This window comes from Elgaria multicarinata, chromosome 8 (genome assembly GCF_023053635.1).
Source record: "Elgaria multicarinata webbii isolate HBS135686 ecotype San Diego chromosome 8, rElgMul1.1.pri, whole genome shotgun sequence".
NCBI classification, from domain to species: domain Eukaryota; kingdom Metazoa; phylum Chordata; class Lepidosauria; order Squamata; family Anguidae; genus Elgaria; species Elgaria multicarinata.
In genome coordinates, this window is record NC_086178.1 from 5,361,363 (window position 1) to 5,385,034 (window position 23,672).

The 23,672-nt window shown below is 48.1% G+C and overlaps 1 protein-coding gene across 1 annotated transcript in view; it reads left to right on the plus strand.

Annotated features, from left to right (window-relative positions):
- The window catches only part of PSMD1 (proteasome 26S subunit, non-ATPase 1), a 138,340-nt gene extending 115,962 nt beyond the window's left edge, over window positions 1-22,378 (plus strand). Inside the window, exons 20-25 of the mRNA XM_063131768.1 lie at window positions 6,745-6,914; window positions 11,744-11,836; window positions 13,835-13,927; window positions 17,575-17,721; window positions 19,365-19,520; window positions 22,156-22,378. Of these exons, the coding sequence (XP_062987838.1) occupies window positions 6,745-6,914; window positions 11,744-11,836; window positions 13,835-13,927; window positions 17,575-17,721; window positions 19,365-19,511 (650 nt within the window). The 3' untranslated portion in view covers window positions 19,512-19,520; window positions 22,156-22,378. The remainder of the gene's footprint in view (window positions 1-6,744; window positions 6,915-11,743; window positions 11,837-13,834; window positions 13,928-17,574; window positions 17,722-19,364; window positions 19,521-22,155) is intronic.
- The last annotated feature ends 1,294 nt before the right edge of the window (window positions 22,379-23,672 follow it).

The following is a 23,672-nucleotide window of genomic DNA, read 5'->3' on the forward strand; positions in this document are numbered from 1 at the left end:
AGACATGATAGCACTCTTCAAATACTTAAAAGGTTGTCACAAAGAGTAGGGCCAGGATCTCTTCCCGATCCTCCCAGAGTGCAGGACACGGAATAACAGGCTCAAGTTACAGGAAGTCAGATTCCGGCTGGTCATCAGGAAAAACTTCCTGACTGTTAGAGTAGTATGACAATGGAATCAGTTACCTAGGGAGGTTGTGGGCTCTCCCACACTAGAGGCCTTCAAGAGGCAGCTGGACAACCATCTGTCAGGGATGCTTTAGGGTGGATTCCTGCATTGAGCAGGGGGTTGGACTCGATGGCCTTGTAGGCCCCTTCCAACTCTACTATTCCATGATTCTATGGCTTCCCAGCCAGCATGGTGAATGGTCAGAAATACTTAGTGTTGTAGCCCAAAAAATCTGGAGGGCACCGGGTTGAGGAGGCTGACATAACACATTCAGAGGGCTTCAGGTACAGTATCTCTAATCTTTACAAAAACCCTTAATCATAGAATCTCTTAATCCTTACGAGACCTCTGTTTCAATGTCATGTTGAACTTCTTCACTAAAACATGCAGTTGCTACCCGCCCTGCTCTGAATGTCTTTGGGAGCGGGCCTTTTCATTAGCGGCTCGAGTTGTTAGAAGCGATTGTGTTGATAGCGGATCGGTAATGCGGGAAGCCAAATGAGATTCTGCCTTTTGGATTTTATTGCGTGTGTGAATCACTAGGCTGACACATCCTGAAATTGAGCCTGCCTCAGGTCGCTGTCTTTCTGAATGGAGTGGGCTGACCTTTCGTCTCCGCAGGCGTATCTCAGGCTGTCCCTACAATGTCATAAGCGAAATGATTTGTAGCTGCCGTCTGATGGAAAGCGTGATTCTCTGTTTGAGCGATGGAATGATAGCACGTCAGGTCTAATTTCTTCGCACCCATAAAGAATTATTAGATCTGAATAGTTCCATGGGACTGGATATCCGGAGCCCATCTTGGAAAGTTATAGGGAGGGTAGCTAGACTTTTCTGTGGCCGTGACTGAATTATGCCAAAGAAAGGAGGAAGCGGATGGTTTCCCTTTTTTTTCTCTTTGACAACAAAAGCCTTTGTGGCTGCTTCAGCAATCCGTCAGCAACCCTAATTTCCCACAGAATGGTTCAATGAGAACACAGCTACGCAAGCTGAATATGAGCCAACAGTGCAATATGGCTGCAAGAAAGGCAAATGCTATTTTGGGCTGCATTAATAGAAGTATAGCTTCCAAATCACATGAGGTCCTGGTTCCTCTCTATTCGGCCCTGGTTAGGCCTCATCTAGAGTATTGCGTCCAGTTCTGGGCTCCACAATTCAAGAAGGACGCAGACAAGCTGGAGCGTGTTCAGAGGAGGGCAACCAGGATGATCAGGGGTCTGGAAACAAAGCCCTATGAAGAGAGACTGAAAGAACTGGGCATCTTTAGCCTGGAGAAGAGAAGATGGAGGGGAGACATGAGAGCACTCTTCAAATACTTAAAAGGTTGTCCCACAGAGGAGGGCCAGGATCTCTTCTCGATCCTCCCAGAGTGCAGGACACGGAATAACGGGCTCAAGTTAAAGGAAGCCAGATTCCAGCTGGACATCAGGAAAAACGTCCTGACTGTTAGAGCAGTACGACAATGAAATCAGTTACCTAGGGAGATTGTGGCCTCTCCCACACTAGAGTCATTCAAGAGGCAGCTGGGCAACCATCTGTCAGGGATGCTTTAGGGTGGATTCCTGCATTGAGCAGGGGGTTGGACTCGATGGCCTTTTAGGCCCCTTCCAACTCTGCTATTCTATGATTCTACGTCATGGCATACCATAGTTCCTAGGGGCGTTCTTGGCTGGGGCGGGACGTGCAGATGGCTTGCCCCCATTGGTCGGTGAAGGAATCAAAGCAGAGCAACGCATGGTCTGAGCGACAGGAGACGTGTCCAGTCTTAGCACCCGAGTTTTCAGGGGACTGAGGTGTGTCCAGGGCCGGCCAGAGCAAAGAAGGAGGAAAACAGTCAGACCCTGGACGAGGGTTTTAGCCAAGCGGAGAGGGATGGCTGGATTTAGCCCAATATTTTGCCACGAAAAGCAACATGATTTGGTGATGGATTGAATGTGAGGAGCAAAAGAGAGGGAAAATACACAATCCTTGTTTCTGTGCAAAATGCCTTTGGAGTTGTTGTTGTTGTTGTTGTTGTTGTTATTATTATTATTATTATTATTATTATTATTATTATTATTATTATTATATTTATTTGTATCCCGCCTTTTGCCCAATACTGGGCCTCAAGGTGGCTTTACAAAATTTAAAACATATACATTTTAAAACCTATGAATAGAAATATACAAAAATTAAAAATATATTAGATATATTCCAGTATTAAACGTTTAAAATACATGACAATTTTAAAAGTCCTTAGCACAGACGGAGACCCAGATTAATCGCCACAGGCCTGCCGGAACAAAAAAGTCTTTGCCTGCCTCCGAAAGCCCATCAAGGAGGGAGCCAGTCTAGCTTCCCCGGGAAGAGAGTTCCAGAGCACCGGAGCAGCCACCGAGAAGGCCCTCTCCCATGTTCCCACCAAGAGCGCCTGTGAATATGGTGGGACTGAAAGAAGGGCTTCTCCAGAAGATCTCAAAGCACGGGCAGGCTCATGAGAGACAATACAGTCTTTCGGATAACCTGGACCCAGGCTTCTTTTACATAACTTGTTCACTCAACATGACCTCTCTCAGTCCCTGTCCTTTCAATCCACCGTGACTGGAAAGAGAATTCCTCTCCGATGAGTAGCAATAGAGTACAAGATCCCGCACCTTTTGTGTTCCCAGACAAGCCAAGAGAAACTTAGGGTGAAAAGCAAAGGGAACAGAAACCGTGACAGTGTGGATGCCATACTTCAGGGATGAGGTCAGCTGTTCAAGAAATGCCAGATTTTAGGAAGTCTTGTCTAAAGGGTAAATGTTAAAAAACAAAATTCCATAGTTGCATAAACCTAAGTTACAGTAGGCTTCAGCGTTGTTGGCTGCCTAAGGAACTCTTGATATCCCCTCCTTCCTCTCTCTCTCTCTCTCTCTGTGTGTGAGTGTGAGAGAGAGTGCAAGCAATCCACTACTTGTGGTCAAAGACCGCTGAATTCTCAGCAATCCATACTTTGTCCTTTTTCTGAATGTACTTTACAAATTCAGAAATTTCCTGAATGGTTACTCAGGGGCCAAATTCTCATGTAGGTGGTTTAATGTCGGGACCAAGCACGAGTGAGCACGCTGCCTTCCGCCCTTTCTTCACTTCTGCTTTACATCTGCACTTCGTTAATCATGACGGCCCAAACCCAGAACTCTGTGTTGTTGAGAGTTAAACAGCCCAGGACTTTAGCCCAGCGACGAACCACAGGTTCAAACTCTGGGTTATTAAACCATAAACACTCGGGGCGCCCGGTTTGAACTTCATGACTTTTTCCTGGGTTGCTTAGCACAGCAGAAGTGGCGAGCGGGCTGTATACAGTGCCCTCGCTCCAGCACGGCTTTGTCAATTCATGGGTTGTTTAACCCATGAATTGACATTATGTGCAAACCAGGTCAGGGTATGGTTATGGTCTCTTCTGGCCAAGTTAAGGCCAGTGGCACGCCCGCAACTGTGCCCCCCGGCTGCCGTCTTGTGGCCGGTGCCTGCTTGTGACTGACGAGTGCTTCTGTGCGGCTGTAGTTCTCCCACGTGAATGGCTTGAAGCGTGACTGCCTCTTAGCCAGATTCGGCCCTCTGCCCCTGGGCTCTTCAGTCCCAAGGGATGATGGCCTCTCTCCCACTTCAGCTCCATCTGTCAAATTGGAGTGCTGAAAATCCCACTCCTTCTGTGGCCCAGAGTTTTCTGCGAGGCTTTAGTCGAGTGGTTTCTGCACTGCATCAAGCTGACGAGCTCCTCTGATCTCCGCTTTGCAAGGATTGACGTTACAGGGTTTGGTTATCTGCCAGGATTAATTCTGTTGCTGAGATTTATAACCCCGGAGGGTGGCGGAAGCCGGTCCTGAAGCTGCTTCTTGGTTGTGAGGAGGAAGCGAACCGTTTGGGATGTCCCCCTTCTCCTTAGGGGATTTGTCAGGTGCTAAATGCCAACTCATCCCAAAGCTATCTTTATCTTTCGCAAAGGGATGTTTTTACCAGTTCACGGTTTAAAGGTTTTACTGTCAAATTGTGCATATTAGGTCTGTCAATGGATTTTCTACATACACAAGATTACTCTGTGGCAAAATCCATAGTAGAACAACAGACTCTGGTCTAATTTTTGAATTTCCCAGATATGCTAGATATCTAGATTATTTTACTATCCCCAAGTACCAACATGCTTTTACAAGGGCTAGATTTAACTGCCTTACTTAGAATCATAGAATAGCAGAATTGGAAGGGGCCTACAAGGCCATTGAGTCCAACCCCCTGCTCAATGCAGGAATCCACCCTAAAGCATCCCTGACAGATGGTTGTCCAGCTGCCTCTTGAAGGCCTCTAGTATGGGAGAGCCCACAACCTCCCTAGGTAACTGGTTATATTGTCGTACTGCTCTAACAGTCAGGAAGTTTTTCCTGATGTGCAGCTGGAAACTGGCTTCCTTTAATTTGAGCCCGTTATTCCGTGTCCTGCCCTCTGGGAGGATCGAGAAGAGATCCTGGCCCTCCTCTGTGTGACAACCTTTGAAGTATTTGAAGAGTGCTACCATGTCTCCCCTCAATCTTCTCTTCTCCAGGCTAAACATGCCCAGTTCTTTCAGTCTCTCTTCATAGGGCTTTGTTTCCAGACTCCTGATCATCCTGGCTGCCCTCCTCTGAACACGCTCCAGCTTGTCTGCGTCCTTCTTGAATTGTGGAGCCCAGAACTGGACGTAATACTCTAGATGAGGCCTAACCAGGGCTGAATTCTACAATCTTGGAAGGGCGTTATCAGGGCATCCCATATGAGGACCGCTTGTGTCCCTGTGGTGACAAAGCAGTCGAAACGCTAGAGCATGTTTTTTTCGAATGCAGCTTCCACAGGGAGGAGAGAAATAGATTACTTGGCCCTCTTATGAGAAAATGCCCTGGAAGGACACCCAAGCAGTATTTGGAATATTTTCTGGCAGGTACAAACAAGTTAACAACAGAGTTAGTGGCTAAGTTCCTCTTCTCCATACAAAGGTCTCGCAAATTGACTTCATCTTAATTGTAACTTCTATCCCATGCTGCTGTTGCTTATCTTTTGTACCAGGTGTTCTAACTATGCCTATATTTTTTAAATATGTGTATGTTTTAAATAACTCTTTTAGCCTGTTCGTATAATGAACAAGTTACTGTGATTTGATGGTTTTAAATTAACGATTGTGGGTATCGTTTCTATTGGGTCTGTGACCGCATAATAAAAATATATGTATGTATATATGTATCTATCAGGTGCTGAAAGGACTGAGGTTTGTGGATGGTCAGAGGGTGGGCAAAAAGAGGATAGAGAAGCAATTTTGCATACAGCTGAGTGGGACAAGGGAATAGAAGGACGCGGTTGGGGCAATATTTGGAGAATAAAAAATGGAACACAGAGAGACGTAAGAACATAAGATGCACCCTCCAGCCCATGTTCCCCTGCAACTGGCGCTTGTAGGCTTACTGCCTCTGATACTGGAGATAATAATAATAATAATTAATAATATATTTATTTGTTACCCACCTCTCCCTCTGGATCGAGGCAGGGCACAACACAAATAAAAACACCATAAAATACATACAACTAATTCAAACATTTAAAACCAGTGCATCATTAAAAGCAGCGCACCATTAAAAAAGGCATCTTCAAATTCAGCTGGGTAGGCCTGCCGGAAGAGATCAGTCTTTATGGCTTTCTTAAATTCCGGAAGACCGTTAAGTTGGTGAATTTCTCCCGGCAGGCCATTCCACAAACTGGGAGCGGCAGAAGAAAAGGTCCTCTGGGTAATAGTTGTCAGCCTTGTTTTTGTTGGCTGGAGTAAGTTCTTCCCAGAGGACCTGAGTGTGCGGGGCGGATTGTATGGGAGAAGGCGATCCCGCTGGTAGCCTGGACCCAAACCATGTAGGGCTTTAAAGGTAATGACCAACACTTTGTACTTTGCCCGGAAACTAATTGGCAGCCAGTGAAGAGATTTTAAGGCTGGTGTGATGTGGTCACCCCCCTAGGTGTACCGGTGACCAACCTGGGCTGCCATGTTTTGAACTAGTTGAAGTTTCCGGACTAGGCACAAAGGTAGCCCTATGTAGATAGGACATAGCCATCAGGACTAGTAGCCATTGACAGCCATCTCCTCCAGGAATTTGTCTAACCCTCTTTTAAAGCCATCCAAATTGGTGGCCGTCACTATGTCTTGGTGGCCTTCTCTGTGGCATCTGGCTAGCTGAGTTTGGAAACAGGGAACTAGACTAGAGGAAGAACGCTTGGTCTGATCTAGCACCGCTGTTCTTGAGTATTTTACTGGTTTCCCAAGAGGCTACGTGCTGACAATGGTAGGTTAGCACTTGATCGGTGCTCTCTATTCACCCACGGTAGACTAGATACACTTACTTGGAAACTAAGAAGTGGGAATGAGGAGAGGGATGGTCTTTTTCTACCGTCTGGTCTGCCCCTCTCCTTCCCAGACCCCCTCCCCAATCTGGTTTCTTTGAAAGCAGGGCTTTGCTTCGACCTTGTGCAAGCGCCCTGACTCCTTTGATCCCTTGTAAATCCAAGCAACGGTCCCCTCCAACGTTCCTTTTTCCAATACCTCCCCAGGTGGCCACAACGTCACGATTTCCCTGCAGTCCAGGACGGGACACACGCACATGCCTTCAGTGGTCGGAGTTCTAGTCTTCACCCAGTTCTGGTTCTGGTTTCCTCTCTCACACTTCTTGTCGCTGGCTTTCACCCCGACCTGCGTCATCGGCCTTAACAAAGACCTCAAGGTACGTACCCCAGGGCTGAACGGGCGTCAGAGCAACAGCCCAGCTGCTGGTAATACTTTGTTCTGTATGTTTGAAAATTGGCTCTGGCCTGCCTGCCCTTGAAGAGCTCTGGGCAGCTCTTGTGCAGTTGTACATCTGCAGAAGGTAATCCAGTCAAAGATCATATTGGCCTGTGTGCTTGGAGCTTCCTGCTCACAGATGTTGGGTGTTGTGATTTCACCTCTGGATATGGTGGTACCTATGCAGGGCTGTACTGTGTGTGTTGTGGGGAGGAGATCTCAGTTTCTATCTCCGGACTCCGCTCTGTTTGTTTTTAAAGGATCCGCTAGCAGGTGGTAGAAAATACCTCTCTTTGCCCAAGGCTCTGGAGAGCCATTCTTCTTCATGGTCTCTGTGCATCACACATACGGGCTTTGCGCCTGCACAGAGCTAGTTCCGGAAACTTCACAAGCTGAGAACATTTTAGGGTGGAACCCCCTCCCCACCGTCCACTGAGCATGCTCGAGGGTCCCCACCCAAACTCCCCAGTTCCTTTCGACTGCTACAGAATTAACAGCTCCGTGAGACTTCGCTTAACCCACTCCACAAGTGGCGTATCTACTTTCGCAGCCTTCGAAAGAGGGCTTTCTATCCCAGACCTGTGCAAGGCAGCCACATGGTCAACCCCATCGACAGTTGTCAGGCATTACCGATTGGATCTCAGGGCCCGGAGAGATTGCACTTTCGGACGTGCCGTTCTTTCCTCCATCCTGGTTAGGCCTCATCTAGAGTATTGCGTCCAGTTCTGGTCTCCACAATTCAAGAAGGACGCAGACAAGCTGGAGCGTGTTCAGAGGAGGGCAACCAGGATGATCAGGGCTCTGGAAACAAAGCCCTATGAAGAGAGACTGAAAGAACTGGGCATGTTTAGCCTGGAGAAGAGAAGATGGAGGGGAGACATGATAACACTCTTCAAATACCTAAAAGGTTGTCACGCAGAGGAGGGCCAGGATCTCTTCTCGATCCTCCCAGAGTGCAGGACACGGAATAACGGGCTCAAGTTAAAGGAAGCCAGATTCCAGCTGGACATCAGGAAAAACTTCCTGACTGTTAGAGCAGTACGACGGTGGAATCACTTACCCAGGGAGGTTGTTGGCTTTCCCACACTAGAGGCCTTCAAGAGGCAGCAGGACAACCCTCTGTCAGGGATGCTTTAGGGTGGATTCCTGCATTGAGCAGGGGGTTGGACTCGATGGCCTTGTAGGCCCCTTCCAACTCTGCTGTTCTATGATTCCTGTGAACGTCTAGCTTGACACCACTCTCCACCGGTAAGTCAGCTTGTTATTCGCCCATATGTGTGATGCACAGAGACCACGAAGAAGAAAGACAAGTTGCCTACCTGAAACTGTAGTTCTTGGAATGGGCATCTGTGCGTTCACACAACCCACCCACTGTCCCCCCTACAGGTGTCAACCTTGATACGTAGGGTTAATTCTCAGTGGGACTGTTTGCGGTCTCAGAACTGGGGAGTTTGGGCGGGAACCCTCGGGCATGCTCAGTGGACAGTGTGGGAGGGGTTCCCACCTAAAATGTTCTCAGCTTGTGAAGTTTCCGGAACTAACTCTGCGCAGGCGCAAAGCCCGTATGTGTGAATGCACAGATGACGACTCGAAGAACTACAGTTACAGGTAAGCAACCTGTCTTTGCCAAGTCAGTATTGACGGAAAGGCAGCTTCCTCCGAGGAGAGCGCATAATTTGCCTTTAGCGCGTCCCTGGTTCAGCCTCCCCAGTGTCTCCTGTGAAGGGACCCCGGATAGCAGGTCTGGGAAAGATATTTCTCTCCCCAAGACGTCAGGAACCGCTGCTTAGCTGGAAGTGGCCGTCCTGGCTAGGTGGCCCTTCTGTCAGACTTCGTATAAAGCAGGTTGGGGTTGATGGCTCACAGGCTCCGAAATTCTGAACTACGGGTGCTCACGCTGCGTTCCTAACTGGAAATGACTTCTTCGTGAAAGGCAAAAAAAAAAAAAGTCTCACCCAAGAGCCTCCCTAAGTTTGCAGGGTGGAAGTAGTTGACTTGTTGGTTTTAAAATGAAATGAAATAAATGAAAACCTTTAAACCCCATCTTGTCTCATAATACTAGAACCCCAAGGGGTCATCCCATGAAACTGATTGGTGGGAGATCCAGGAAAAATAAAAGGAAGGACTTCTTCACACAGCGCATAGTTAAATTATGGAACTCACTACCACAAGATGTAGTGATGGCCACCAACTTGGATGGCTTTAAAAGGGGGTTGGATAAATTCCTGGAGGAGAAGGCTATCCATGACTATGAGCCCTGATGGTTATGTCCTATCTCCAGTATCAGAGGCAGTAAGCCTGTGTGCACCAGTTGCTGGGGAACATGGGTGGGAGGGTGCTGTTGCACCATGTCCTGCTTGTTGGTCCCTGGCCGATGGCTGGTTGGCCACTGTGTGAACAGAGTGCTGGGCTAGATGGACCCTTGGTCTGATCCAGCATCAGGGCTCTTCTTGTGTTCTTATGTCTCCAACTCTAGAGCAGCTAACAATAACATTTAAAAGCCCTGGGTATCAGCCACAGAATTCAGCTTCCTGAGAACTTCAGCATTCCTTCAAGTTCCTAGTAACCCACATGGCTGGGAAGATGTACTTGAAAATGTGTGAGCAGTGCTTGCTGAAAGTGCAGAGCCAGTGAGGTGGCTGAACAGGATTTCCAGGGCTGGAGTAGAAAAACCAAAACACATTATTCTTACCTCCCCTCCCCTCCCCTTAAAACAGCCTTCCCCCAAACCTGGTGCCCTTCCGATACGTTGGACTGCAACTCAGGATCTTCTGTCCCATAAGTGTTTCGGGGGAACCTTCTTCTGCTTGCCAGCCTGAATTCCCAGCTTCCCCTTCATATCCACAGGCGCCTCTTCAGCCTAAATGGCTCATCTCTCCTCTCCTGGATCCCCCCTTTCTAATAGATTTGTGGAGTATAATCATTTTCTGTTTACTGAAGTTTGGATGCTGTTTGATTCCCGTGGGCAAAGGAGTCAGCGGTAAGCTCGGCATCACATCAGCACTCGGAAAGGTCAATCTTTCAAGCTTCCTCCGTGGAGAGGCTAATGTGCTCCCAGCTGCGGCAAACGTGATGCTTCAGCCAGTAGGTGTCAGGGGGGAAAGGGAGCCGTTTCCTGGCAACATCATGAAAGGGACTGTAAATCAGCAGGTGCGGGACAGGTAGCTGAAGATTCGGAGCGGAACTTGTGAATTTATTCATTTATTTATTACATTTTTTTGTCCAATAGCCGAAGCTCTCTCGGCAGTTCACAAAAATTAAAACCATAATAAAACAACAGTCTAAAAACACAAATACAAAACACAGTATGAAAAGCACAACCAGGATAAGAACCACGCAGCAAAATTGATATCAGATTAAAATACAGAATTTAGAATAGTAAATGGCGTATGCCTTCTTGGCGGGGTTTAAATGTAAGGAAGAAAACAAAGCGTGCATGTTGCAAATACAGACACAGATTTCTAGCTGCTTTGTATGTAGTAGGAAGCCTCCTGAGTTGATCAAATCACCCAGTACACCACATGAAACATGTCTATTTCACCTTTGCCCCCCAAAGACTTCTGGTCAGTATACATGGCTCCCCCCTTCCTCCATTTTATCCTCACAACACCCCTGCAGTGTGGTAGGCTGAAAGTTGGTTTGGTGGCCTGCAGTCACCTGGTGAGCTTCGTAGTTGGCTGGGGCTTTGACGCTGGGTTCAGCCCTAGTCCTACACTACCCATAACTCACGTACCAGCACATTGTGTCTGCAACAAGCATAGGTTACATTCCTGGCTGCCACCTAGACATTCCTGGTTGCCACTAAAAGTCCCTTAAATCCAAGCCGGAAGAGACAATAGAACTCCCACAACCCAACAGCCTCTCACATGGACGGCTTTAGGTTGGGGGAAGCTTCACCAGAGGAATGCATCTTCTAAGATGGTGCCTCCTAAGATAGATGTGTCCTAAGACACATCTTATGTGTCTTAGGACACATCTGAGCATGTTCAGAGGAGGGCAACCAGGATGATCAGGGCTCTGGAAACAAAGCCCTATGAGGAGAGACTGAAAGAACTGGGCCTGTTTAGCCTGGAGAAGAGGAGATTGAGGGGAGACGTGATAGCACTCTTCAAATACTTGAAAGGTTGTCACACAGAGGAGGGCCAGGATCTCTTCTCGATCCTCTCAGGTTAAAGGCTTGATCCTAACTGCAGAGCAGCACAATAGAGGGAAGATGGAGTGAGAGGAAGTAACATTGTGGAAATCCATGGGAAGGGGGAGCGGATTTCACAGCCCCAAAGTGTGTCTCCTCTCAGTGTTCTCCTTCTAGGCTTTTTATTGCACCAGTCGCCTTTGAAAGTTGCTGCTTCCATCTCTCTTTATCTCTGCAGCCCCTTAAGGGCTAGAAACTTTGTGTGTGTTTTAAAACTTGAGGTTCTGAACGTACTGTTCCCAGTGCCAATTCCTGCGCTTTCTGTACGCGCAGCCCTGCCTTAACCTCGGCTTGCCCAGTCAGAACTAAAACGTAAAAGCCAGGGCAGAGAGCAGAGCATCAACAACGCGCTGTACCGTGTGGGAGCTAGAGAAAACTAAAATGCCTCACCGGGCTAAATTGCCTCCTAATGGAATAATAATGTTTCAGCGGAACACGCGCCCACTGATGGCTCCGGAGCTTCCGGAGAGTGCCAGAGGAGCCGTTTACATGATTTGTGTGCATGAGGTCCTTGCGTTGCTCTCCGGTTTCTGCCTCGGTCCTCTAATGATGCCCTCTAAACTGTCTTCCTTTCGCAGATGCCAAAAGTGCAGTACAGATCCAACGTCAAGCCCTCCACGTTTGCCTACCCAGCTCCGTTGGAGGTGCCGAAAGAGAAGGAGAAAGAAAAGGTTTGTGTGCCCCTGCTGAGGTCTGTCCTCTGGCCCTGTGAGTAGCCTGGCGAAAACCCTCCCTGGCTGCGTGAAGGCCAGAAAGAAAAGCTTCAGCCGCTCCGGCTTTGGAGGCAGCCGGAGCAAATGCTGATATCGCTGCTTCCCTAGGGGTCCTGAGTTCAAAACTTTGGTGCACTCTCCTCTGGGCCTTTGTACGCATTTCTTGATAGCAAACACTAGTTTGCTACAAGAGTACATGGCAGCAGCGGTCGGTCCTGAATTTCTGGTGTGTGCCTCATTCCTTCCAATCATACGGCTTTCTCATTCACACTCTACATTTTTAGGTGTGCTGTCATGTTTCTCCAAACCTCTTGCGTTCTTGGGAAAGCAATAACGAGGTCTACTAAGTAATCCACAAAGCTTTATTCAAGCAATAAACATCTCTTCCCACCTGAAGAGAGTCTAATCTCTAGGAACTTTCCCCCTGGGCAAAACTATGCAAACTGAGTGTGACCATTGTCTTTTCAAGAAGAATGGAAAGCCCTTTCCCAAGACGTGTTAACTTCAGAGAGACTAATTTTGAGGCAGCTTCTGACGAGACGCCAGCTGGGCTGACTTTCTCTCGCCTTCTTTTAGGTCCGCCCATTTTAGTCTGCAGCACACTCTAGGATCGGCTAACCTGTCTGTGCTCTCTCCTTCAGGAGAATGTTGGCTTCCCACTGACTGTGTATTATTTGCCCTTGACGAGATAAGCTCTGGAGAGGGTTCACGCCCAGCTGGTGAAAAGCCCGTGAGAGCTTTCTCCCCTACTAGTACAGGCTGGCCTGTTTCTGGCGCCGACTCCTCTACTTCAGAGTCTCTGATTGATCACCTGAAACACCTTCTTCTGACCCAGGGGGAGCAGGGCTAGACATGACATGTACACTCTCATGATCATGGTGTACGCACGTCTAAAGAAATGTAATGTGTGGATCGGCTCACAAAGCAGCTCAAAACCTGGGAGTGGGCACAGAATTTGGTAGGCCAACAGGTTTCTCAAATGGGTCTGTGTCTCCCCACGCACATTTGCACAGAACCCTGCTGGCATGCGTTTTTGTGAGTTTATTTGTCCTTTTGAAGCGTCCGTTTGCTGCCAAAATTCAGTGGCAAACCGACAGGTGTGGGTTTTTTTGTTTTTTTGCCACCAACCAGTGGCAGGGCCCACACCGGCCTGCAGCCCCATATGCTGTAACCACTTAGCTTTAAGGATGTGAAACTGTAATACTTAACTAGAGGAATAACTTGTTAAACGGATGTGAAGCTCCTTCTGAACACTTCCTTAAATTAGAAGCCCAAGCCAAAATCTTCTAAGGCAGAGTAAGAACATCAATTACTGTGTTTCATTGTAGCTGTAAAGCCTGAACCACTGTAGAGCCTACTATGACACGGGTCCAGGTTATCCGAAAGACTGTGTTGTCTCTCATGAGCCTGCCCGTGCTTTGAGATCTTCTGGAGAGGCCCTTCTTTCAGTCCCACCTTCTTCACAGGCATGCCTGGTGGGAACCTGGGAGAGGGCCTTCTCGGTGGCTGCTCCGGTGCTCTGGAACTCTCTTCCCAGGGAAGCTAGGCTGGCTCCCTCCTTGATGGGCTTTCGGAAGCAGGCTAAAACTTTTTTGTTCAAGCAGGCCTTTGGAGAATAATCCGGCCCTCCATCTATGTTAATGTCTTATAATTTTGTTGTGTATTTTAAATGATTATGCTTTTGTTTATCCCCCCCCCAATGTATATTTTAAACTTTGTAAGGCCGCCTTGAGGCCCAGCATTGGGCAAAACGCAGGATACAAATAAATATAATAATAATAATAATAATAATAATAATAATAATAATAATAATAATAATATGCTGCCCTCCCTTGTAAGCTCTGTGGGCCCCGTCAGCTGCACCTCCTGCCAGGCCTTTGCCTCTTGAGTACCATTATGGTCTTTTTTGCCTGAAAGCCTTTCTCTTGTTGTTGTTGATCCTGTTGCACTGCTCAGGTGTCTACTGCCGTGCTGTCCATCACTGCGAAAGCTAAAAAGAAGGAGAAAGAGAAGGAGAAGGAGAAAAAGGAGGAGGAGAAAATGGAAGTGGTGAGTCTCGAGCGCTCTTACCGTCTGCAGCATCTCCCAGGAATGCTGTGGTGGGGCGTTGAGAGGTGAAAGACCCGTTTTAGACCAGGACCGTCCTCAGAAATATTTTTGGAAGCCGCCTTGAGAGCCCTTTTGGCTAAAGGGCGGGATAAAAATGCTAAAATAAATATAAATAAATCTCTTCCAGCCTTCGACAGCAAGCGAGCAACCTCAGTCCTCCCTTTCAGGGGTTCTTTAGGCCAGCTGTTTGCCCTCCAGATGTGTCGGACTTTTACTTCTCAGCCAGCAGGGCCAATGGAAAAGGCTGCTTTAGGCATTAATCATCAACAACTTTATTACGGTCACCGACCAGACATTACACATACAAGGGAGTAGGGCAAAATTACATACAGATTTGAAAAGTGTGCAGCAGAATCAATTCCAGAGAGTCCTTATTCTCATAGCATTCAAAAAGAATTTTGCAAAAGCCTCGGTTGTGTCTCTGTCCTCTGTGGCCCTGAAGCGAAGTGCATTAATTTCTAAACTGGTGTCAAGTAATAATTCCTCTCTAATCTTTGTATAAAAACAACAGCAGAGTTAAAACGTGGACAACCGATTCAATTTCATTGCTTCCACATGGGCACAAGCGATCATGAAAAGCGATTTTCTGAAACCTCCCCTGGAACAGAGTAGATGGCAGGACATTAAATCTTGCCAGAGTTAACGCGCGCCGGTATTTAGGTATATTAAGCATTGAAAAATATTTCGCTTCTGCCATTCCGAATCTTGGGTTCCTACCTAAGAACAGAGGGGAGGAGGTTCTATCTGCTAGGCATTAATCATGACCTCTACCTGCATTCAGTATTAGTCAATAGCGAACCGAGGTTAATCATCGCATCATTAAATCAATACTCCCCAATTATGTAGGGAAGTCACACAGATAGCATCTTGGGCAGACCCTTGTATGTCTCCAAAAGCTGGGACAGAATTTCCTCCTTGTCAGGGTTCCTCGGGGCCAGGTCCGCTCAAGAGCTGCCTCATCCCAGATGCATCTGACAGAGGCCGTATGGTCTGCTCCAAAGGCTCCGCTCTCCATCCTTTTACCACTGGGAATGTGATTTCTGGGTACAAGTGGCAGGGCCTTTTCGGTGGTGGTACCAAAACTGTGGGATGCCCCCCCATTGGCGTGCGGACAACAGATTCAAAGGGTTCAGCTGAACATCCTAATCCGCCGCTGCCATGTTGTGGCAGCAGGGACGGTGCTAGCTGCTCGCCACCCCCGCTCCTCCTCCAGAAGGCTTTTTTTTACCGGTGCAGCTGCTGCCCCCCCCCCCCAGCTTGCTCGCTCTTTCACTCACTCAGCCGCTCCCTGCTCCCAGCTGCTCTGCCTGACCTCTCGCGACAGTCGCTGAACAAGGTGGGAGCAGCAGCCACGCTGGGGCCAGGAAGCAGCACGTGGTGGAGCCGAGGAGGGGACTGTTTCGGTAAGGAGTAAGAGTGCCCGGAGCTGCGGATTGGGGCCCTTCCCCCTTCGGAGCTGCTGCCCTCCTCTTGTCATCAGCTCTGCAGGTACTGTAATGTTTGGGAGAAAAAGAGAAAGAGAGAAGCTGTCTGTTTACGTGCCTCCTCTCCTCATCGCTGCCCCACCGCCCACCCCAGTCTGGCCTCCAGCAAGAGAAAAGAAAGGGGGAAGGGGGGAGAACTGCAATGCCCCCCAGGACCTCCCGGCTAAGGAGGGTTCATTCAGCAGCACCTTTTTCAGGATGCTTGCTAAAACAATTCCTATCTGCCCTTGCTTATTTTAGGGTGTCCAGCCCCCTTTTTTCAAGCCGTTCTTTTGGTAAACATGGAATGTGTGTATCTTGTGTCTCTTTGAAACAGAGCTGCAGCACAATCCTATGTACGTCTGCTCAGAAGTAAGCCCCACTGAGATCAATCAAACTTACTCTGAGGTAAATGTGCATAGGATGCAGCCTGAAAACGAAGAGAGGATGAAAAAAGACAGGAGAAAAAGAATTGTAGAAATAGAATAGCAAGGTAACTGTGGGATATTTAAGCATATTTAAAGACAATAAGTACAATAAAATTAGCGCTCCTCTACTTCAGTCCCAATCAAATAATTACAACAGTGCAGTACAGATTAATTGTTAATTGAAAAAATAAAGTTTACTTCAGTTTTCGTTTATTTCGTTTGTTTCATGAATGAAAAAAAAGTCCTTTATTACGGTATATTCAATCAATGTTTACCTTAAAAAAAAAATCCCTGGCCGAACCACCTAATGAAATGTGCTGCGCACGCCTATGCCCGCCCCCCTTGCTGTTAGGCTGGGTGTGAAGACATGACAGGCTTCTAAAGCTTCGTGCTCTACTCTTCCATTTAACTGTGGCACTTGGGAGTGTCTTGGGAGCGCTTTCGCCCTTTCGACACCCCCACGAAGCAAAGCCTTGCCATTGTTATCCCCACCATGTTACTAAGGCTGAGAGATGGTGGCTTCCATAAGACGACCTCGTGAGTTTGTGGCTGAGGCAAAAAAAGTTACCTCAGATCCTTTCTGGCTCATAGCTCAAACTCTTACTCTACACCCTCCTTCCATGTTGTCAAAACAAGTGAGCCGGCAGCATACCTGAGAGTGTTTAGTGGGGGGCGGACGGGGTGGTGGTGGTGGAGGCATATGACACATACCGAGAGTTGAAGACACAGGGAGTGGGGTGGGAGAGCGTAGCTGAAATAGCCTCCAAACGGGAGCCATCAATCCCCGCTGCCATCTCGGAAGACGGCTTTATAGCGCAGAAAAACACCAGCGTTGAGCTTGGAATGGAACAGGGTGACCTGCTTTCCTTTCCTTTGTGTAAGCAACCCATTAAGATGTCTCAGCCTTCCTGTTTTTTTGGCTTGTACAGCCATGGGGCTTTAGGAGAGGGGGAACACCTGAGCCGTGTGACTCAGAACTCACTACCACAAGATGTGGTGATGGCCACCCATTTGCATGGCTTTAAAAGGGGGTTGGATAAATTCCCGGAGGCGAAGGCTATCAAGGGCTACTAGCCCTGATGGTTGTGTGCTGTCTCCAGTATTCAAGGCAGTGAGCCTGTGTGCACCAGTTGCTGGGGAACATGGGTGGGAGGGTGCTGTTGCACCATGTCCTGCTTGTTCATCCCTGGCCGATGGCTGGTCGGCCACAGTGTGAACAGAGTGCTGGACTAGACGGACCCTTGGTCTGATCCAGCATCAGGGCACTTCTGATGTTCTTAGATAGTGTGGCAGGGACCCCTGCCCGTCAGAGGCCTGCACCCACAGGCCTGTGGCTTGCCGTGGCTGCTGGTAATGCAGTCCTGGCCACCACATAGGCACATGTACTGACTGGGATCCGGACGCCATAACTGCTGTAAGACATGGAGTAAGAGAGGCAGGATCAGGGAGAACAGGGATGGGGAAAGTCCAGCAGCAGGCCTCAGGGTGGCCAGTGGGACCCTCTCTGCACCTTGCTTAGCCTCTGATGCAAACCAGGTGCTCTGATCAGGCCAAATCCTGACATTGCAAAGCATGAAATTGAGCCCAGGTGCTTATGGGCCAGTGCTGTTGTCTTTCCATTGTGGCTTCTGTCGTCTCAGGGGCATTTGGTTTGTTTCACTCCCCTCCCTCCACCCCCCCCTTCATTCCCAAACAGGATGAAACCGAGAAGAAGGATGAGAAAGAGAAGAAGAAAGAGCCCGAGCCGTCCTTCCAGATCCTCGACAATCCGGCCCGGGTGATGCCTGCCCAGCTCAAGGTGCTGACCATGCCAGAGAGCTGCCGCTACCAGCCGTTCAAGACCGTAAGTCCTGCTTGGCTCCCGGGCAATGACCACCGCTCTCTGCATCACCCCATGAAGCTTTCAGAGTGTGGAACAATTGAATCGCATAAAACAAAAGGACCCGTGCCGGAAAGGCCCGTGGGACACGCGATAAGCAGACGAAAGGGCTTGAGGGAGAGAATCCCCACGCCCCTCGCCCTGTTCCCACTCATGGCCGCGTGGGCAAGGGGAACTCGTGGGCACACGCCTTGTCTAAAGGAGCAAGCGCCAGCCCCTCGATGCCCGCTGGGCTCTCGGCACAGCTCCTATCAGAGCCAGCCCTGCCGTTAGGCAGGGTGCAGCAACCCACTTTGGCAGCAAAACGACAATTACTACCGTATTTCTTTGATTGTAAGACGCCATCGATTGTAAGGCGCACACTAATTTCAGTACCACCAACAGAAAAAAGAAACAACCCCTAAGACACACCTGCGATTTTAAGACGCACCCTGTTTTTAAAGATGTTTGTATGGGGGGAAAAGTGTGTCTTAGAATCGAAGAAATAGGGTACATCTGCAGTTGAATTGTTTTTACTGACACAGACCCCAAAATGTCTTTGGTCATCCCTGGCTCCCGTTGCTCTCGCCAGGGCTTGGGCAGGAGAAACCTCCCGCGAGGTGGTTCCCCTCCCTGAGACGGGATCTGCCTGTGTCTCTTTGGCCTTTCTCCAGCTGCACTGCCTTGAACAGGGCCCAAGATGTCCCGCTTCAGGAAGGGCTGGCTCAGGCAGGTAGTGGCCTGTGGGCCAGATCCACCCTGTCTGCCATCCTCTTGTGCCCTTGGAAAGACTAAGCTTCTTTCATAGAATCTAGTAGAGTTGGAAGGCGGCCTACAAGGCCATCGAGTCCAACCCCCTGCTCAATGCAGGAATCCACCTTAAAGCATCCCTGGCAGATGGTTGTCCAGCTGCCTCTTGAAGGCCTCTAGGGTGGGAGAGCCCACAACCTCCCTAGGTAACTGGTTCCATTGTCGTACTGCTCGAACAGTCAGGAAGTTTTTCCTGATGTCCAGCCGGAATCTGGCTTCCTGTCACTTGAGCCCATTATTCCGTGTCCTGCACTCCGGGAGGATCGTGCTGAAGAGACTGGAGACTAGAATCATAGAATAGTAGAGTTGGACGGGGCCTCTAAGGCCATCGAGTCCAACCCCCTGCTCAGTGCAGGAATCCACCCTAAAGCATCCCTCACAGATGGTTGTCCAGCTGCCTCTTCAATGACTCTGGTGTGGGAGAGCCCACCACCTCCCTAGGTAACTGGTCCCATTGTCGTACTGTTCTAACAGTCAGGAAGCTTTTCCTGATGTCCAGCCGGGATCTGGCTTCCTGTCACTTGAGCCCATTAGTCCGTGTCCTTGCCCCCTCCCGTCTCCTACGGCTGCCCTTCTGCCAGGCAGCAGGCTGAACGGGAGGCCTCTTCCCTTCGGCCAGCTTAAACTCAACTGCAGCAGTGATCAGATTGGGGTTGGGGCGGCCGTTGGTCGCCTCTTGCTGTGCCCTGCCCTGGGTTGGCTGGTTCACGACCTGCCGCTCCCGACTGTTCACACGACTCCCCTTGGCCGGCACCGTGATTCTGAACCCCGTGCCCAGGAGGATGAGTGTTTGCCTTTGGCGCTCCCGTTTCTCTTAGCTTTCCATCGGTGGCATCATTGTCTTGAGAGACACCAGCGAGGACACCGAAGAGCTGGTGGAGCCAGTGGCAGCTCACGGGCCAAAGATCGAGGAGGAGGAACAGGAGCCGGAGCCCCCGGAGCCTTTTGAGTACATCGATGATTAGGAGATGAGGGTACGTAATAATTCAGAACAATAATAATTAATAATAATAATAATAATAATAAGTAAATAATAATAATTAATAACATTAATTAATAATAATTATTAATAATAATAAATAAAATATTGATAATTAATATTAATAATAATATTTATTATTATTTGGAGACGAGGGTACGTAATAATTCAGAACAATAATAATTAATAATTAAAAATAATCAATAATAATAATAAGTAAATAATAATAATTAATAACATTAATTAATAATAATTATTATTAATAATAAATAAAATATTGATAATTAATATTAATAATAATATTTATTATTATTTGGAGACGAGGGTACGTAATAATTCAGAACAATAATAATTAATAATTAAAAATAATCAATAATAATAATAAGTAAATAATAATAATTAATAACATTAATTAATAATAATTATTATTAAAAATAAATAAAATATTGATAATTAATATTAATAATAATATTTATTATTATTTGGAGACGAGGGTACGTAATAATTCAGAACAATAATAATTAATAATTAAAAATAATCAATAATAATAATAAGTAAATAATAATAATTAATAACATTAATTAATAATAATTATTATTAATAATAAATTAAATATTGATAATTAATATTAATAATAATATTTATTATTATTTGGAGACGAGGGTACGTAATAATTCAGAACAATAATAATTAATAATTAACAATAATCAATAATAATTAATTATTATTATTAAATAAAATATTGATAATTAATAATAATAATAATTTCTTACCCGCCTCTCCATCTTGATTGAGGCAGGGAACAACAATGAACGATAAAATACATAAAACTGAATTAAAACATAGCATACAGTGTTAAAAACATCCTAAAAACCATCTTAATATCCTACTGGATAGAGGGACGGGTTTCCCAGCGGGCTGGAGGGCTCCGGGTGCTCAGCTACCCCAACTGGAGAGCCAGTTTGGCGGAATGCTTGACTGGAGGGAGTCTGGTTCAAGTTCACCCACGGCCGTGAGGCTGAGGCATAGGCTGAGAGTTCGTGGCCCCGTTCAGAAGACACCTTAAACCCACGGCTTTAACCACGGCGAATAAGGCGTCTTAAAGGTGTCTTCTGAACACGGACAGTGACTGGCCCAGAGCTACCTCACAGGGATGTTGTGAGGACTACATGGAAAGGAAGGCAGCCATGGAAGCTTCCAAGAGGAATAAAGGTGGGATATAAATGTGATTTTTTTAAAAAAAACACCACACACACACACAACAGCGCCACGCCTCTAGTAGCGGCCTGCCAGATGCCCCTGGGAAGGTTGCAAGCAGGGCCTGATAGAGGCAGCCGTGCCCCAGAGGAGCCACTCATTGAGTATTCAGCAGTCCGTTGCCTCTGAACGTGGAAGTCCTGTGGCTTGCTTTCACGGCTCATCTGACGCAGAAGTCCCCTCCTCTGTGGATTCGTCTGCTGGTTTTGCAGAGACCCTTCAGACAGCGGCCGCTGCGACCTTCTGTGGCAACAAGCGGCCCTCGCTAGTTGCGTGTTGAGGACACACACACACCCCTGCTCCGCGCTGCTCCTGGTAGCTCAGTGCGCCGTGATGTTCAGACCGCTTTCTGAAAGTCCACGGATTTTGCATTTCTATCCCCCCCCCCCCCCGGCGCCCCCCGCACACACAGCAGGGAAAAAGGCTTAGCAGCCGTGAAGGCTTTTGAGCCGGCTGGACGTGGTGCAAAGACCTCTGTGGACTCCCTGAGACACTTCCTTCACACAGGCGCCGCTGTGCCTGAGCCCGGCCTGGATGTGCGCTGCGGCACCACCGGAGGTGGCGGGAGAGGGGAGGCAAAGAGGGCTCCTCTCCTTGCCAGCTCCGGGTTCCTGGGGCTGCTGTGGAGTGTTCTTGGCTGGCAGGCGTGGCCTGCTCCCTTGACTGAACCTGTTCAAACTTGAGCTCCAGGTTTCCTGCACTGCTGGCAGTTCAGAGGTTTTAGGTAGCCTGCCATCCTCCACCCCTGGACCCCCAGGTTAAAATCCTTGCAGTCTTTGGTGCAGGAGAGAGGAGGCCCTCATGCCGCAGCCCCCCTTCCCTAGATCGATGGCCTGTGGGGGGGGGAATGCAAGCTCACAGTGGAGGGGTTAGATCAGCCTTCCCCAACCTGGTGAAACCCAGATGTTTTGGACTACAACTCCAGCTTTATGAGATACGAAGCCCAAAGCATCTAGTGGGCTCCAAGTTCGGGAAGGCTGGATTATATGGACTGCATGTGAGCTGAACCCAGGCGTGTCAGAAGCGTGCGTGTTTTTTAATCTCTGAAATGATTTTCATGAGTTGCAAGCCAATCCGCAGATCAGAATTCGTTGGTCTCGAGGCGTTCGCTCCAAGAAGCCCCTCTGGCCATCTGACTGGTTAGGCCAGCCTTGCCCATTCTGGCAGGGGATTCTGGGAGTTGTAGGCCAACACACCCCGAGGGCACCAGGCTGGGGTGAGGCTGAGCCCGGCGAATCTCCGAAGGAGGATTCCTGTTGCGGTTCCGGCAGGGCCATGGCAGAACTCGAACGGGAGGCCTTGCCCCTTGCGAGCAGGCGGAACTCCTGCCGGTGGCACTAATGTTTTGCCTTTTTCATCCTTTGTCCTCCCAGGGCTTTGGCCCTTAAGGAAGCTTGGCGCTATGCCTGAAGTTGGAAAGCCGCCTGGAGGATGTTCTTGCTGCAGCCGGCAACGCAGCGCATGCCCCAACACCTCTGTGCTGGCCGACAGCAGGCAGTCCACGTTTTATGGTTGACAAAAGGAAATCTACGCTCTCTTTAGTGTACTCTTTCACAAGGAACCGGTTTTCAAAATAAATACATTAAAAACCCCAAATCGCTGTCTTATTCTTGGTTATTTCTCCCAAGCAGGGCATGCTTGCATTTCATTGACAATCACCTTTTTGACATTAGGAAAACTGAGCAACCCTTTGAAGGAGATATTTTGTCAACGTGTTTCAACATGTACCTGCTTAATAAACAGCCTATTAATAATCCTACTGCTGCACTGAACAATAAACAATAAAACCGGGCAGCCGCTGCAAACAGGAAGCTGTTAATTAACTTTGGCAAAGATCTTTGAATTGGATTTACTGTTTAGCAAACACAGAAGAACCTTGGTCATGGGTGGGTGGAGGCATTGCTGGATAATGTAGTTCTATCTATGAAATGCTGTGTGCCGTCATCGTTTTAATTCTGCTTCTGGCTAATTGCAGAAAAGCAAACTCTTACGCTCCAGGAGTCATAGAAGCATAGAATAGCAGAGTTGGAAGGGGCCTACAAGGCCATCGAGTCCAATCCCCTGCTCAATGCAGGAATCCACCCTGAAGCATCCCTGACAGATGGTTGTCCAGCTGCCTCTTGAAGGCCTCTAGTGTGGGAGAGCCCACAACCTCCCTAGGTAACTGGTTCCATTGTCGTACTGCTCTAAGAGTCAGGAAGTTTTTCTTGATGTCCAGCTGGAATCTGGCTTCCTGTAACTTGAGCCCGTTATTCCGTGTCCTGCACTCTGGGAGGATCGAGAAGAGATCCTGGCCCTCCTCTGTGTGACAACCTTTTAAGTATTTGAAGAGTGCTATCATATCTCCCCTCAATCTTCTCTTCTCCAGGCTAAACATGCCCAGTTCTTTCAGTCTCTCTTCCTAGGGCTTTGTTTCCAGACCCCTGATCATCCTGGTTGCCCTTCTCTGAACACGCTCCAGCTTGTCTGCGTCCTTCTTGAATTGTGGAGCCCAGAACTGGACGTAATACTCTAGATGAGGCCTAACCAGGGCCGAATAGAGAGGAACCAGGACCTCACGTGATTTGGAAGAAGGTTACTGATCTCTGCTCACTTTCCCGTCACCCTTCGTGGAAGACGTTTGCTATCCAGATGAAGTCATTTTCCTTTGTAGAGCTCTCAATAAGCCTTCCTTCCTCTCTCTTTAATGCTGTTTGACCTCTCAGACATTTCTTGTCTTGTGGAATTTCGTTGTGATTAACGCAGCCTTGATGGTCAAGGAATTTTAAGTACAGAGTCGTGGTCTGATGTTGACAGCGATGGTTCATCTCAGGCTCTCTCCTTTGTCTTCTGTTCCGGGAGATCCCAGAAAGAGAACTGGGTTTTCAGTGCTTTGTCTTATCTCTGACAC